The 18223-nt window shown below is 44.3% G+C and overlaps 1 protein-coding gene across 6 annotated transcripts in view; it reads left to right on the top strand.

Moving 5' to 3' along the window:
* Window positions 1–18223, top strand: part of mlphb (melanophilin b) — a 206751-nt gene that overhangs the window by 159852 nt on the left and 28676 nt on the right. For all 6 annotated transcript variants that reach the window (XM_038788445.1, XM_038788469.1, XM_038788464.1 and 3 more), the window contains one exon: window positions 2967–3203. In XM_038788445.1, coding sequence (XP_038644373.1) covers window positions 2967–3203 — 237 coding nt within the window. The remainder of the gene's footprint in view (window positions 1–2966; window positions 3204–18223) is intronic.

The following is an 18223-nucleotide window of genomic DNA, read 5'->3' on the forward strand; positions in this document are numbered from 1 at the left end:
AAAGCACTGCAGTAATTCACCAAGGTTCCTTAGACAGCACCTTCCAAACCCACAACCGCTACCATCTAGAAGGACAAGAGCAGCAGATACCTGGGAACCACACCACCTGGACGTCCCTCTCCAAGTCACTCACCACCCTGACTTGGAAATATATTACCGTTCCTTCACCATCGCAGGGACAAAATCCTGGAATTCCACCCCTAACAGCACAGTGGGTGTACCTACACCTGAAGGACTACAGTGGTTCAAGAAATCAACTCACCACTACCTTCTGAAGGGCAACTAGGGATGGGCAATAAATGCTGGCCTAACCAGCGACGTCCACATCCCGTAAATGAATTTTTAAAAATGTTTTCATTTTTTTAACTGAACTATAGTTTCCCGCTTTCTTTTTTCCTCCTCCCTTGAATAGAGGTGTTTTTCTGGTTTTACAATCTGCTGGTATCTTTGAAGATTGCAATCAGTGCATCCATTACAGTATGTCTTCTGTTAATGTTAACTGACTTAACCTTATTTAATTTTAACTTTGTTAATTAAGTAGTGTCAATATACCCATTCAACATTGCCATTTTCACTTTAATGACATTTTCTATAGACTTCTTCTTTTGGGGCCTGTCTGCTCACATGCCTTTTCCTACAGTGCTTTCACCCTTGCTGATTCCCAGCCTTACCAGCATCTCCCTTGTCGACCCCCATCCTTGCTGCTCCTGACCTTGCCTCTCCCAACCTTGCTGATTCCCAGCCTTACTACCTCCCAGTCTTGATTCTCCCACCCTTGCCAATTGCAGCACGTCCCTCCCATCCCTGCTATTCTCCCCCCTTGCCAACTCCCCCCTGCCCCGCCCTTGCCAAATCCATTCCCCCCACCCCCTTGCCAACTCATCCCTTGCCAACTCATCCCTCGCCCTTGTCAACTCTACCCTTTTCACCCAGCCTCTGTTTTTACGCGCATCTTTGGCATCTGCTCTTCAGTGGTTACTTCTCCTGGTTTCATTTCTGAACTCTTGGGCTTCATCTAGTTGTAGAAGCTGGTCAGTGCACATAGCTGCTGCCTGTACTGAGCAACTTCTGCCACTAATCGAGCCTGGTCAATCTAAAAGTATTGTGAGGTTCGTACTGTTATCCTTTTAAATGACATAATTTGTAAATTGTATTTCTTTCTTATTTCCCTAGAACAACAAGATGATGGTTTAAGAATCAGCCCACCATTCAGAGTATGGTAGATGATGTAGAAAAACCTAAAACTGGGAGTAGCAAAAAAAAATGCATATCCAAATATAGCCTGTACCCTAGGAGTCAATTAAACACATTTTCTCAGACAAATAGTTTTATCTGGGTGACATCAGAACTATGGGAGAAAACTTGAAAAGATAAAACTGTTGGGTGACCTGATAATCTTCAGTTCCAAATCCAAAGACAAATCTGACCCATGACCCATAGTGCGGCAATCTCCACCACAGTCAGGACAAAAAGGCAAGTCTCAAATCCACCCCAGTTGAAACAGGGATTAAACCCTTGCTGACAGCACTAATCTCAATCACACTGGCCATCCAGCCAAGCAGACCATCAAATCTTGGAGTGGGAACTGAACCCAGAGCTTTTAAGCTGAGAGGCAGAGATGTTACCATTGCACTACAAGACCTCCAGGAGTGACCTTCTTTCAAATTATGAAAGAGTCGACTCAGAGGGCACTGTCCAATGGCCACACTACACCCAAAAAGCAGCTCACTGTGGCACAGTGTGGCCAAATAAAGCCGGGAGAATCTCCTCCCGGGATCTACCTGGCTTGCAACACTTCGCAAGATCCATCATGATCTTGCGAGATATTGCAATGTGAATCCTGTCTATTGTGGGCGAGATCACTTTTTGACAAATCTGCATATTAGAGTGAGACAGCGAGTCTCACTCTAATATTTCCGAGGTACCTGAGACTTTGGGGTTCATCCCGTTCGCCTTGGAGTCCTCGGGTGAGCGCCATTCAGCACTAGTCCCCACGAACGGGACTAAACGGGATGGCACTCATGGAGTCTGGAGGCCATCAGCTGCATGCCCTTTGAGCAGGGTGGTGCCTTCGCACTGTTGGTGCCACCTGGGCACCCTGGCAGTGCCATCTTGGTGCCAGCCTGGCACTGCCAAGGTGCCCAGGTGACATTTTGTGTGCGTGCGTGATTGGGCCGGGGGTGGGCTGCATGGGTGTTGGGGGGGGGGGGGGGGGGGGTCCTGGGAGCCTCCCATAGTGCGTTCAGGCTGGGAGGGTTGAGGATTGTTTCGGGGCCTCGGAGCTCCCTCGTATACAAAACGGAGCTATGTGCGGCCTCAGCTGCACACTCCCCGCTGAGAAACACATGGCTATACGCACTCGTTATGGGGCTTTGTTCCCATTTAGTTGAATCGAGTGCAGACAGTGCGTTTCCATTAGTGGGAGAGAGCAAAATGAGGGGTCATCAACATAAGATAGTCACCCAGCATTCAAATAGGGAATTCCAAAGAAACCTCTTTGCCCAGAGAATGATGCAAACGTGTAAATCACAACCACAAAGAATAGGATAGATGTGATTCAAGGGATGTGCTTAAAGGAAGCTAGATGGACATAAGAGGGAGAAGAGAATAGGGTGTTATTTTGACAGAATTGGATGAGGAAGGATGTGCTTCCATCCTTGCAGGATGCTTTACCCGAAACCCGTGTCTAGGTATTTACATTGTGTACATTATTGCCCTATTATGTATTTTCTTTTCTTTTCATGTACTAAATGATCTGTTTGAGCTGCTCGCAGAAAAATACTTTTCACTGTACCTCGGTACACGTGACAATAAACAAATCCAATCCAATCCAGGATGAGGAAGGCTTCAGGGGAGCATAAACCAGCACAGGTTGCTTGTGCCAAATGACCAATTTCTGTGCAGTATATTCTATGTAATTCTAAATAAATAACCTTAATTTTAAAAAAATTGCATTGATTTTGCAGACACCGGCCAACACAGGTAAACTTCCAATGTTGCCTCCAGTTGATTCTGAAGCCTCAGGTCTTGATTTGACGGATGCCGACATAGAAGAAGAAAAGCTAAAGAAGAAATTGGGTGAGTTAGCCAGCAATATCAGTGACAAAGGCCCTTCATCTGACGAAGACGAGGTAAAAAGGAAAACTGAAAGAACACGAGAAATGACTTCATCCAGTGAAGACCTGCAGAGTGAGGCTCTAAAGGTATGACGCTCTTTGAGGTGAGGCTCGGTTTGTACCCTTTAGACTGCAAGAAGTATTCAATAAAGCACACCAGGTAAAATCTGCTGTCAGCTGCTGAGTATAATGTTAATGTTCAATGGTTTTATCTCCTGTCTCTTCAACGGGCACTGTGGTGGTGGTGGAGTAGCCGTGTTGTCCCATTACAGTTTCAGACCTACTGCACACCTCTAAACAGGTTCCCAGTTTTGTAGCTTTTTTCAGAGGAAGGCATCATCCAAAGGATGGACAATATCCCATTGGTTGAGAAAGCATATTAGATTATGAATCCCACCCTGAAACCCATACTCATGGTTAATTTGATAGCACCATTGGAAGAAGCATGGAAATCTAACTTTGCCTGACTTTGAGTCGTGAAATGGTGAAATGGGGTAAAAGGTAAGTGGAGAAAACAAGAACTTAAATATTGAAATCTGAGTTGTTGAACATCAACAAAAACTGTACCAAAGCAAAACCTGAGCAAGACGTTGAATGTAACCTAATTGGAAAATGGGATGAAGTAAATGCACAGGTGAATCATATGGGTAGCGTGAGAGCAACTGAGCAGATAAACGATGCAAGTATCATTTTTTAAACTTTTCCCAATGGCTCATTCGATGTGGTACTGAACTATACTGTTCCAGAAGGTTCCAGTCACTGATCTTCATTGGGTGAGGTGTTATCAGCCAATTTTGCATTGGGGTGTCAGAGTTGGCTTCAGCATTTCAGTTATTAAGTAAAAAGGGGTAAATCAGATGATCCTGCTTACAATTCAGTGACCATGCTGGAGAAAGTGTTACATGAGATTAGGTTAGGGGCGCAATTTAACGGTGGTGAACAGGAACTTTTTTTTCTTTCTTCGTGGGCGTCGAAGACTGAAAATATATATATTTCCAATTAAGGGGCAATTTAGCATGGCCAATCCACCTGGGAATGAAACCCACGCAGAGAAGAGGAGAATATGCAAACTCCACCTGGACACGGGACCAGGATCGAACTGTGCCACCCCATCTAATTGGCTTTGAAGGGGCAGTTAAGTGTCAACCAGTTGCTGTGGATTTGGAATTACAAGTAGGCCAGACCAAGTAAGGACAGCAGATTTCCTTCCCTAAAGGACATTAGAACTGCCGGGAGCTTCCCGAAGTTCAGCCCGGCGAGTCCATCACTGCTATAAAATGTTACTTAACGAGGCCCCACGGGCTTTACTCCGCACATAACTGCCCCGCCAGATGATTCACCAGGACCGCGCTCGTCAGCCCTCTGCTAAGAAAGGAGAGCAGCAGTTAAACTGATCCTGTAGAGCAAACCCCACAGAGCGTGCAGCCATGCCACCAAGGACAACAATCCCATGATTTGGGAATGCTGACCTGGGCAGACTGTTGGATGCAGTCAAAATCAGATGGGATGCCCTGTTTCCCCAAATATCTCGGAGGGTCAGCCACAGGGCAGCCATAAACCTATAACTAAATAAAACAGGAAAATAAGATTTACCACTTCTTTAATCATCACACTGCCCCAATTGCCAAATTTCAATCCCACTCTAGCAAAAGAAAGTGACATTTAAAAAAAATTAATTTAGAGTATCTAATTCTTTTTTTTTTCCAATTAAGAGTCAATTTGGCATGGTCAATCCACCTGTGCTGCAAATCTTTTGGGTTGTGAGGGTAAGACCCACATAGACACGGGGAGAATGTGCAAACTCCTTCTGGACAGTGACCAGGGGCCAGGATCGAACCCAGGTCCTCAGCGCTGTGGGGCAGCAGTGCTAACCACTGTGCCACAACGTCGCCCTAGAACAAAGTGAAATTTGACTGACTATGATAATCATACTTGGCACATTGCAACAAGGCTAATGTTGCCACCACTTCAGCCTCTCTTTGCTGCAGAGTGTCTTTCCTAACCCATGCATAAGCTGGATGAGAGGGAGCTGCACGGTGGCACAGTGGTTAGTGCTGCTGCCTCATGGTGCCAAGATCCCAGGTTCAATCCCGGCTCTGGGTCACTGTCCGTGTGGAGTTTGCACATTCTCCCCGTGGGTTTCGCCCCCACAACTCTGTGATAGGTGTGTGAAGGATAGGTGAATTGGCCACGCTAAATTGCCCCTTAATTGGAACAAATAAATTGGATACTCTAAATTAAGAAAAAAAGCTTGTTGAGGTCGTGCACTGCTCAAATTCTGGTGGGTCTGAAGTGAGTAAGCATGCAATTTCCAAAAATTCAAAATTTAAATGTGTAAAGGGCAGTTCTTGTCTCATGTTTCAAATCACACATATTTAATGGAGTTGGTGATAAGGCAGGGTTGGTTGCAATTCCAAAATGTAAATGAGTAAACTCATTATACCATAAAATGTGGCAGAACAACTCTGCAGAGCTGAAGTTTGCTTCCAGAAATATGCTATAGTTATCTTGCCAGAATAAACCTGAAAGTAAATTAATATCTTCCTCAATAGACACATCCTTTAATGTTAGCACCTTCTATTGTAGTGCTTTAAATCTAAAATAATACTCCAATAAGATTTTGACTGGGATTTTCTGGTCCCGTTGTGGTGGGTTTCCCTGTGGCGGATGCAATGAGCCAATCCAATATCCGTTAACTTCGGCGGGACTTCAAAATCACGCTGGTGGGAGACCCTTCATTCCCGCATGAAAAATGGGAATGTAATAATCCGGTTCACAATTGAAGGCTATATCTTCCACCATTTGCTTTGCACACACCAAAGCACCTATCACCAAAGCACACCTTGTATCCTTCCTTCTTTACCATTTTCTCCTCCTTTAAGCATCTCACCTTTTTCCCTGACCCTCATGTCATTTGAAATCCTTATTTTCTACTGTCAATCCAAGAACCATACCAATTTTCTCAGAGGTTCTGCACTGAGAGACTTCTCAACCTTGGTGATTTCACCTTCCATTGGATCTCATCATGCTCACTCTCGTCTGAGCTGACTGTCCTGCCGGAATTTCTTCCTTCACATAAATTTCCTAATCTATATATATATGGTCACCCCTTTGCCTTCCCATCTCATATGACCTCACTACTCCCATAGGATCAATCACAGATAAGATCATCTCTGATCACTTCCTTGTGTCACTTTCCACTTCCTCCTTCCTTCATGCAATCATATCCCCTTCCGTGTCTGTCCCTGGAAAATGTTCTTTCCCAGTTCAATTACAAATGTACAGCCAAAATGACAACTGTCTAGATTTGGCTCTCCAGTAACCAACCCACTTAATTGCACGCTTACCTCCAACTTTGATGCCATTGACCTCATTAAAAACATAACTGTCTCACCCTCACTATTCCACTGGTATAACCCTCAGTTCCACTTCCCTCGTTCCAAGTGACACAAATATGTCAGACAACTGGCTTAGTCATTTACCACCGGATCTGCATGGACCACATAAAGTATTGTTAAGTCCTGCTCACTACTCCAGGATCAAAGGAATATACAACAAATGGTAGGACTCTAGGAAGTCCAGAGGATCAGGCGGACCTTGGTGTGCATGTCCATAGACCCGTGAAGACAGCAGGAAAGGTAGATAAGGTGGTTAAGAATGTAAATGAAATGAAATGAAAATCGCTTATTGTCACAAGTAGGCTTCAAATAAAGTTACTGTGAAAAGCCTCTAGTGGCCACATTCCGGCGCCTGTTCGGGGAGGCTGTTACGGGAATTAAACCGTGCTGCTGGCCTGCTTTGGTCTGCTTTCAAAGCCAGTGATTTAGCCCTGTGCTAAACAGCCTCCAGGCTGTAAATACGGCGCTTGTCTTTATTAGCCAAGGCATAGAATATAAGAGCAGGGAAGATGGATCTGTACAAAATGCTGGTTAGGCCACAGCTGGAGTACTGTGTACAGTTCTGGTTGCCACACCACAGAAAGGAAGTGATAGCATGAAAAAGAGTGCAGCGCAGATTCACCAGGTTGTTCCCTGGGCTGGAGCGTTTCAGTTATCAAGACAGACTGGATAGGCTGGGGTTATTTTCCCTGGAACAGAGAAGGCTGAGGGGGATCTGGTTAAGGTGTATAAAATTATGAGGGGCAGGGATAGGATGGATAGGAAGGTACTTTCCTCCCTTAGTGGAGGGGGTCAATAATAAGGGGGCATTGATTTAAGGTAATGGGCAGGAGGTTTAGAGATGAGGGGAAAAACCTTTTCACCCAGAGGATGTTTGGAATTTGGAACTCGCTGCCTGAAAGGGTGGTAGAGGCTGGAACCCTCACAACATTTAAGAAGTATTTAGATGAGCACTTGAAATGCCATTGCATACAAGGCTATGGACCAAGTGCTGGAAAATAGGAATAGAATAGATCGGTGTTTGATGGCCAGCGTGGACTTGATGGGCCAAAGGGCCTCGTTCTATGCTGTAAAAAATCTATGGCTTTATCTTAAAATGCTACAGCATCCCCAACTTTGTTCCTCGACTGCAAACAATCTTTCCTTATTCCCTGTCTCCTCCACCCTTACCCCCAATAAGAAATGGGAGAAGCTAATTCATGGACTTCTTTGTCATCAAGATTGAGACCATCCAATCTGCTACTGGGATTACCTCCCTTGCTTGCCCTAGCCCAACAGACCAAACATCCTCTCTGGTTTCATCCTGCACTAGTTCAAACTTGGATCTTTCTTTCGTATTTCTCCGAACTCTCCGTTTATGCCTTCACCAGGTTTGTCTTGTCGATGAGACCCACCTTCCACTCTCTTGACTCTATTCTCACTAAACCACTGACCACCCAACTTCCTTTCTTGGCTCGCATATTAGTCAATATAGCTAATGATTCTCACTTCTCTGATTCTGCCCCTCCTTCAAAAGCTGTCAGCATCACCTCTCGCCTCAGAAAACCACGTCCTGACCCCATCGTCTGTTATGTTCTGGTGCTTGGCCAGTAGGAATGATGCACAATAGAACGTCTAGTTCCTGATTAGTTAAAGTGTTTTATTATGAACTAAATGCGTGGTTAAGATAACTATCAGAAATATATTACAAACTACTAATAATAAATTATGCTAGAGCTACTGCAAGTATGACTATCCACTAACACGACCATCTCCAGACTCCTCAAGGTACAGAGTCACGTGGGTAGACTTATACTGCTACCTGCTGGTTGGAAGTCATTTATATCATTATATACATGATTGTTTATGCATATCATCACACCGTCTGTGCAAACTACCACCGTATCTCTAACCTCCCTTTCCGCTCCAAAGTCCTTGACAGTGCTGTTGTCTCCCAAATGTATTTATTTATTTCATGGAACTTCATGCTTAAATCCCTCCAATCAGGTTTTCACCATGCTACTGTACTGAAACCATTCTTATCAAAGTTATAATGACATCCTATGTGACTGTGACAAAGTCAAACCATCCCTCCTCATCCTTTTTGACCTGCCTGCAGCCTATGGTGCACCATCCTCCTCTAACACTTCTCCATTCTTGACCACGTGTGGGATTGCACTTGTCTGGTTTCATTCTTATGTACCTAAGTTGTAGCTAGAGAACCACCTGCAATCTGCAATGGCTTATTTGTTCCCACATAGTTACCGCTCATGTCCCCCAAGGATCTAACCTTGTCCCTCATCATCCAAGACCACAATATCAGTATCCACATGTACACTGATAATACTATGCTCTACCTTATCACAACCTCTGCTGACCTGTCCATCGTCTCTAAATCATCAGGCTGCTTGCCTGACATCCAGTACTGGATGAGCACAATTTTCATCTTGACCAACATTTTTCCCTCAATGAGCACCTTTACAAAACAGATTATATGATCATTCCGACATTGTGACACTGTGCATAAAGTGGCTACCATATTTGTCTACAAAGCAGGGGTTTCACCTTCAAAGATATTAATTGACTGTAATTCTCGTAGCAACATCCTGCTGAGGTGCATGTCATTGCGGCTAAGTCCGGAAGGAAGTCCTTCTGAACTGACCACCAGAAAATCTAAGAGATTGAACCACTCTTTGCCTGCTTCCCTCCCCTTTATGTCAGGACTTATTACCATTTTGTTTATTGTGTGTTATCAACCATACCAATATGGTTGACATCAACAAAGCAGCATCAATAAGTAAGGAACATCTTTCCCACACCAGTGAAGTTAACTTCATATGTGCTGAACGGGAAATATTTATTTTTCTGGAATCAGTTTAAACATAAGGCTGTTGCTGTCGCCAAGTAAGATGATGGGCCTTTAATGTAGAAAGGTAACGTTGTTTGTTCTCAGCTCATTGATGCGATAGTCCATGCGACCCGTATCTTAATGAAAGGAAGCTTTTCTGGTTTTCCATTAGCTTATCATTAAAAGGAAGAAGGAGTTACCTCTTTGCCCCATTAACCTGAAAGGCAACTCTGTGTAATTTGGTTTTCTAATGGTTCTTTTGTCTAATTTCCATTTTGGTCTTAAGCAGCTAAAGAGAATGTCTGACTGGATGAATGTAGTGCGTTGTTTTTTGTTTTGATATTAAGTAATATAAATGAAAGACATAAACATTTTCAGATCTTATTCTGATGTCGGGAGCACTAGAGAACCTATTAACAGAATCAGCAATAAGCAACATCTTACTTAATATTGACCTTTCCCCTCCTATAGCTCATATCAATGGACCATCGTGTTGATTTGAAAACACAGCAAAAATATGGCCTTTTCATTCAAGTATAAGCATTAACTGGAGTTGAGGGGGTGGGGGTTAACAGTGCAGAAACATACAGAGAAGGAAGTACAGTAGGATCCGAATGATTTTTAACCATCTAGACCAGAATTAACTCAGTCTTTGCTGTCAGCTAGTGCAGCAGAAGGGGTACTACTGTCCTTCTCAATCCTGGGTGGGCAAGTGAAAATAATTCATCATAATATCTACTCCTTACCACTAACCAGTAACCTCTGGGTAATTATATGTCAATATTAGTTGAGTGGGAACAAGACTGGACTTGGCTGTGTTATCCTATGTGACTGTAGTCTGTTGACATTATCCATGAGACACAACAGCATAGCTAGACCCGGAATCACAGAATTGCTACAGTGCAGAAAGAGGCCTTCGCCCTGTAGCCTCACACATTTTTCCTTTTTAGATAACAGTCCTTTCTGATTGCCTCGATTGAATCAGCTTCCACCACACTCTCAGACAGTGCATTCCAAATTCTAACCATTTTCTGCGTAAAAAGTCACCATTGTTTTTATTTGCCAATTACCTTAAATCTATCCCACTTTATTATCAATCTTTCCATAATGGGAACAGTTCATTTCTTATCTACTTTGTCCTCATGGTTTTGAATGCATTTATCAAGCCTCCTCTTAACCTTCTCCGCCAAGGAAAACAGCCCCAACTTCTCCAATCCATCTACGTAACCTATGTTCTCCATCCTTGGGACCACTCTCATTAATCTTTTCTGCACACTCTCGAATGACTTTACACCTTTCCTAAAGTATGGTTCCCAGAACTGCACACAATACTCCAGCTGAGACTGATTCTGTGTTCTATATGAGTTTAGCATAACGTCCTTGCTTTTATACCCAATGCCCCTACTAATAAGTTTAGGATGCCGTAAGTGTCATTAACGGGCCTCTAAACCTGTCCTGCCACTTTCAAAGATTTATACACATATACACCAAGGCCTTTCTGCTCCTGCACCTCTTTAAAATTGCACCATTTATTTTATATTATCTCTTTGTACCAAAATGAATTACTTTCCACTTCCCTGCATTAAATATTAGATGCCACTTGTTCAACTATTCTACAAATTTATCTATGCCCTTTGAAGTTCAATACTCCTGCCAGTTCACAACACTTTCAAATTTCGTATCATCCACAAATTTTGAAAATGTACCCTGTACACCACTCTCTAGGTCATTAATATATATCAGGAAGAGCAGGGGTCAAAACACAAACCCATGGGGAGCTCAACTACAAACCTCCCTCCATTCTGAAATACATCCATTCACCACTACTCTCTGTTTCCTGTCACTCAGCCAATTCTCTGTCCGTGTTACTGCTATCCCTTTTATTACAGGAGCTATAACTTTGCCCACATCTGTTGTGCTTCTGGAATTCCATGTATAAATATGAACAGCATTATCCTCATCAGCCTTCTCTATTATGTCATCAAAATCCAATAATAATAATCTTTTTTAGTGTCACAAGTAGGCTTACATTAACACTGCAATGAAGTTACTGTGAAAATCCCCTAGTCGCCACATTCAGGCGTCTGTTTGGGTACACTGAGGGAGAATTCAGAATGTCCAATTCACCTAACAAGCACGTCTTTTGGGACTTGTGGGAGGAAACCAGAGCACCCGGAGGAAACCCATGCAGACATGGGGAGAACGTGTAGATTCCACGCAAACAGTGACCCAAGTTGGGAATCGAACCCAGGTCCCTGGCGCTGTGAAGCAACACCACTAAGCACTGTGCTACTGTGCCGACCGGTGAAAGGCACCATAAATCATCAGGACCCCAATAGCAACGAAGGATACTGCTTAACTCTGATGCCTTAGACCATTTGGCCATCCTGACATCTTCCATCCTGTCAACTCGAACAAGTTAGTTAAACACTATTTTCTCTGAACAAATCCATCTTGGCCTTCTTTAATTACCCACATTTACCCAGGTAACGATTCATTTTGTCCCAAAGTATTATCTCTGGAAGCTTCCCCACAAGTTAACTTAAGCTTACTGGCCTGGGCTTATCTTTATACCCTTTTCTGAACAAGGGTGTAAACATTTGCAATTCTCCAGTCCCTTGGCACCAGGCCTGAGTCTAAGGGGTTTGGAAAATTATGGACAGTGCTTTCGTAATTTCCATTCTCGTTTTCCTCAGTATCCTTGGATACATCCCATCCAATCCTTATCAACTGTAAGTACAAACTCCTCACCAATACCTCATCCTTATCAATTTCAAACCATTTAACTGTCTGAATTACCTCCTCTTTCACCATGATCTGCACAGCATCATGTTCCTTGGTAAAGGGAGATGCAAAATATTCATTTAATACTTCAATTATGTCCTAACCTCTGTGTATTAATCCTGTTTTGATCCCTAACTGGCCCTTGTATGAGTTAATGCAATGAAGAGGGAAAAAGTCAACAAAATGGAGAAGTAGACGTACCTGGGTAACAGGAGGAGAAGCTCCACTGCCTGCTTTGTTAGGTGTGAAGCAGTGGATGGAGGGAAGGGCAGAGAATACTGAGCTACAAGAGGCCGCCCCTGTGCAGCTTCTAGTGACCAGGAATAATCGGCAAGATTCTCTGGCCTCCCCGGGACGAGTTTCTCGGTGGCAAGAAGCAACCCTCCATTGGGCAGTGGTGGGATCTACTGGTCACACCTCTGTCAATGGGATTTCCCACTGGATCCACCCCACACCACTGGTAAACCCAGAAGATCCCACCACGTGAATAGCCGTAAGATCCCACCCAACATCTTTTGTCTGGTTAGCTATGTGACCTCAAGTGTAGAAAGGTAAAAGAAAGTTCTTCTGGGAATAAAACTAACTTTAACAAGGGCGAATAAACATGACTTGTCAAAAAGTAAATGATGATAAATTTCATCAAAGGCCTATAATTTCATGATTTTTACCATAATACTGTTTCTTTTGTTTGTTTTAGTGTGAGGGGGGTGCTGGTAAATGTGAAAAGCATCAGGGGCAGTATTCTCCGTCCCGCCGCACCAGGTTTCTGGTGGGGCGCGCCCCCATCGGCAGCTGGATCCATCATCCTGTCAGCTGGCCAATGGGGTTTCCCATTGTGGGCACCCTCACGCCATCAGGAAATCCGTGGGCATCAGTGCACTGCCAGCAAAATGGAGGATCCTGCCAATGGAGAATCCAGCCCCTGATCTATGTAGAAACACCTTTTACAGAATTGTCAGCAGCCAGTATTCATTAGTCAGGTAGATTATGAAGAAGCTTTCACAGCTATCGCCCAGCAAGAATTCCTAGTTCAGCAATTATATAGGTCAAATACAAAATACAAATCCCTGTACTCAGTCAGCATTGTGCCTTAATCGCAACTTCAGGAGAGTTTGTCTCTGCTACATCACTGTGATTATATTTTCATTTCACAGACTTGCTGCATTATTGCATTGTCAAAATTATATTGCTCATTTATAATAATAATCTTTATTAGTGTCACAAGTAGGCTTACATTAACACTGCAATAGTCGCCACACTCCTGTGCCTGTTCGAGTACACTGAGGGAGAATTCAGAATGTCCAATTCACCTAACAAGCACATCTTTCGGGACTTATGGGAGGAAATCGGAGTACCCGGAGGAAACCCACGCAGATACAGGGAGAACGCGCAGATTCCGCACAGTGACCCAAGCCGGGAATCAAATCCGGGTCCCAGCCATTAGGAATCAATCATGTTAATCACTGTGCTACCATGTATCACATTGTGATCAGTTCTGTAATGTGAGCCCATGACGATTTTGTTTGGAAATTTCACATAGATTCTTGCAGCAGACAGAAGAAGCTGTGAATTTTATTAGTCTCCAGTGATAAATTGACCTTATATTGACCCATTTATCACCGAAGCACCAATAAATTATTAGACTTCGCAAAAAAGGCAATGCAATATGTTGGACCAATCATATGAGCAAAGGTGGTCTGGGACATGAGCTTGCCTTGTAGAAAGGCCAGTTTCCTGGAGCAATATGTTGTGGAATCAACTAAAGATCAAACTATTTTTGATCTATTATTGTACAATGATGCAGGGTTAATTATTAATGCCAGAGTAAATGATCCACTTGGAAACAGTGATCATAATATAATAGAATTGCATGTTACCATTGAAAAAAAATCATTCTTCAATCACACACAAGAATCTTAAACTTAAGTAAAGCCAATTACCTAGGTATGAGGAAAGAGGTGGCTAACGCTGATTGGTTAAGTAAGCTAAAAGGTATGCTGGTAATTAAATAGTGGGAAGCATTTAAAAAAACAAATAAAAATGTTAAAAATAATGTATTCCATTGAAAAACAAAAACACAGTGAGAAAAATCTATTCATAGCTTACTAAGGAGGGTGGAAGATGATATTAGATTAAAACAAGAGGTTTGTAATGTTAAAAGTCACAGCAAGTTGAGAATTAGTGGTTGTTCAAAGTCTGCTAGAGGCCACCAAAATGTTGATAAAAAAGGAATAATACAACATGAGCAAACTAGCCAGGAATAAAAAGAACATTGTGAGAGCATTTACAAATAATAAAAAGGAAGAGAGTAGCTAAAAAGTAAACATTGGTCCTTTAGAAGCAGAGACAGTAGAAATTATCATGGAGGATGAGGAAAAGACAAATGACAAATATTTAGGGCGCGATTAGCCAGGTGCTTCTCAGCGCTTGGAGCACTGAGAAACACCCCACTATCTGATGTCCATCCGGGTAGATCGGGGAACATCAATGGGGAACGCATGGCCTAGGTCGCAGTTAGCCCCATTTCCTGCATTGAGGAACTCTGCAAGTCGGAACTCCTCAGTGCAGACAGAGAAAATGGAGTCCCAATCTCCCAAGCTCCTGACACGTTCCCCGAACCCCCCCCCCCCCCCCCCCCCCCCCCCCCACCAGCACCTATTCACTATAAGGGAGTCCTTGGGCACTGCCAGGGTGCCTCCGATCCTCTGGGAGATCCCCACAAGTGCCATTCCGGACAAGCACTGAACAGCACTCGCCTGAGTTCTCAGAGGCAATATCAGGGCTATATCCCTGTCTCACTCTAACATGCAGATTTGCCAGGAAGTGATCTCACCCACAATGGCCGGGATTAACATTGCGACATCTCGCAAGACCACTTTAGATCTCGCAAGGTATGGTGAGCCGGGTAGATCCCGGAAGAAGGATCACCTGGCATCTATGGGCCGCATCGCTTTTCGGGCACAATGTGACCAGTAGATCGCGTCCTTTGTGTTCATTTTCACAATAAAAGACACAAGTTACATGCCAGAAATAGAGGGTAACCTGGAGTTAATAACTGTGACATAATGCATATCCATAGAGAAAATGTACTAGAAAAACCTAAGTGGTTAAAATCTGACAAATCCCCTCATGGCCTAGGGTTCTAAATCTGAAAGCTGCAGAAAAAGTGAATGTGCTGGCTGTGATATTCAAAACTTCCCTTGATTCTGGCTTAGTTCCATCAGATTGAGAGCTAGTCAATATAACACTGTCAAGAAAGGAGGGAAAGAGAAAACAAAGTGCCCTGGCACTGCTGGTGCTGCCTCGGTCCCTAGTAGTGCCATCTCGGCACCTTGGTGGTTCCAGCCTGGGTGCCAGCCTGGCACTGCACTGCCAGGTTGGCAATGCCAAGGTGCCAAGCTGGCAATTGTTGCGTGTGTGCAATCGGGCCGGGGCTGCTTGGTATGGGTGTTTGGAAGGGGGAGTTGAGGGGGGGGGGGGGTTCCCATAGTACGGTTGGCATGGGAGGTAAGGCCAGGAATTGTTTCGGGGGCCTCCCAGCCTCTTGGTTCATTGGAAAGTTCCAGCGAGCGGAGCTCACCACAGTACAAAACAATGCTATATGCGGCCTCGGCCATACGTTCCTCATTCAGGCCCCTTATTCGACACGAATTGTGTTGAATACCCAATTAGTTTCATGGCACTATGAGTGATGGGAAACACATTGCTAAACATCCTCCCGAGGGTATTTTGCTCCCTTTTGGGAGAATCGCACCTATAGGTTTTAAGGAGTGCTTTGAAGGAAGAAAACAAGGTATAGAGGCAGAGAGGTGTCGGGAGGATATTCCAGAACTTGGGACCTGGGCATTTGAAGGCACAGCCACCAATGATGAAGAATTAAAATTGGAATGCACAAGAGCCTAGAATTATAGAAGGGAAGAAACCTGAAATGAAAAAATGAATGAAAATGAAATGAAAATCGCTTATTGTCACGAGTAGGCTTCAATGAAGTTACTGTGAAAAGCCCCTAGTCGCCACATTCCGGCCCCTGTCTGGGGAGGCTGGTACGGGAATCAAACCGTGCTGCTGGCCTGCTTGGTCTGCTTTAAAAGCCAGCGATTTAGCCTGGTGAGCTAAACCAGCCCCTACCTTGGAGAGTTGTGGGGTTTGGAGGAAATTACAAAGATAGAGGTGAGGTAATTGAGGGATTTGCAAACAGAGATGAGAATTTTATATCAGGATGTTGTTTGCCCAGGAACCAATGTAGTTCAGTGAGCACAGGAGTGATAGAGGAACGTGACTTGTTGCGAGCTAAAATATGGGCAGCACCACACATTTATCAAATGAGATAAGATCCAAGGTGCTATTTTTGACAGAGGGTAGGATTTGTTGTTTGGGAAACAATGTTCTCCTGCAGAGTGTAAGTGCACCTGACCCAAGAAGTGATTCTCAGTCCTTAGCCAAGCAACTTTTTGCATGGCGAGGATTGTGAGGGATTCTCTAAGGAATCCCACTATCTGGCCGCCATTTTAAGCAAGCAACCCGATAACGAGGTCCCCCCCCCCCCCCCCCCCCCAACCCTCACAACATAATTCAACTCCCTACTCCTGCGATTTTCTGGGCCATCTCCCCTCCCCCTAGTGTGGCAGTGACCCAACACCCCCACCCCACCAGAGGCCCGCTAAATAAAGAGACCCCCCAAAGACTCCCTAAGTAAAGAGACACCCACACAGACCCCCTAAATAAAGAGACCCCCACAGAGATCTCTTAAATTAAGAGACCCCCCACCGACACCCCCCCACAGAGACCCCATAATTAAGTGACCTCCAAAGAGAACCCCCGAAATAAAGAGACCTTCTAGAGACCCCTTAAATAAAGGGAGCCCCCAGTTGAGTAACTTTGAAGTAGTCAGCTGTGAAACTAACTTCAATGTTTATAAACATCAAGCTCCTGAACCACTTCCAGCAGAGTTAAGTGCTGTTAGTTTCATAGAAGGCCACTTCAAAGTCATTCAACTAATAAGGGAGATGAATGGAAAGCACTTAATTCAGTTTGAAGTGAGGTGGGCTTCCTAACAAGGATCCCTCTTCTGGGAGACTTCCTGACAGAGATCTCTTTTCTCGGGGGCTTCCTGACAGGCGTCTCTCTTCTGTGAGGTCTCTGGGGGGTCTCTTTATTTAGGAGGTCTATGGGAGTCTCTTCAATTAGGATGGGGGCAGTGGGGGGGGGGGGGGGTCTGGTGGGTGTGGGGTGGACAGGTCTTGCATTGTGGGAGGGAGGGTGGCCCTCCGATAGACTTTGGGGGCAACTTCCTTAAAGAGTTACCCCCTCAGTCCACCGTGAGGTCCACAGCATCAAATCATCCATGTGATTCTCGGCCCAGAGGACCGGAGAATCACACGAGCCCAGTGGTGGCCTGGTAATTGGATGCAAATGGGTCTTAATGACCCATATGTGCCCTTCCCCTGACATGGGGTGTGACTCTCTATCCTGACGCCAGCAGGGGGCCAGTACGGCAATCCCATTTTCTCCCAGATGCCGAGTTCACGATGCGACGGAGAATCCAGCCCATAATCTCAGCACTTCGGCCGGGATTCTCTGTTGCGAGTCTGCCTCGCTATCGCTGCTATCGAGAATAGAGTGTTTGGCACTCAGCGCTCATTAACTACAGCGGGACCAGAGAATCCCTCTGGCTGGAAGGAGCAGAGAGTCCTACCCTTCATATATTACAACCTTGACTGCAAGACATAAATGGCAAACTGGCACTGATTGTAGAAAGAGGGGAAAGGATTGAAGAGGCTGGGGAATTGAGCAGGGCACAGCCATTATATAAAGCATGGAAACATATTAAGGAAGCGGGTGAAGTGTAAGCTTAGCAGACATAATTAAAGCATGTCGTTGTTGAGCCCTACTGACTTACACTTAATCAATAGCAAAAACTCTTAACTAGATAGATGTGCATTACAGATGCAGTAGCATGTTTACTAATCGCAAAGTGCGTTTGAGAAATCCTCCATGCTCTTGCTAATGACTAATTACAAGCTTCACCTTTTAAATTCACGTACCTCTCACAGCATTTATCTATAACTATACATATGTGCTCATTGAGAAGACGATCT

Source organism: Scyliorhinus canicula, chromosome 2, assembly GCF_902713615.1.
Source record: "Scyliorhinus canicula chromosome 2, sScyCan1.1, whole genome shotgun sequence".
In the NCBI taxonomy this organism is placed as follows: Eukaryota; Metazoa; Chordata; class Chondrichthyes; order Carcharhiniformes; family Scyliorhinidae; genus Scyliorhinus; species Scyliorhinus canicula.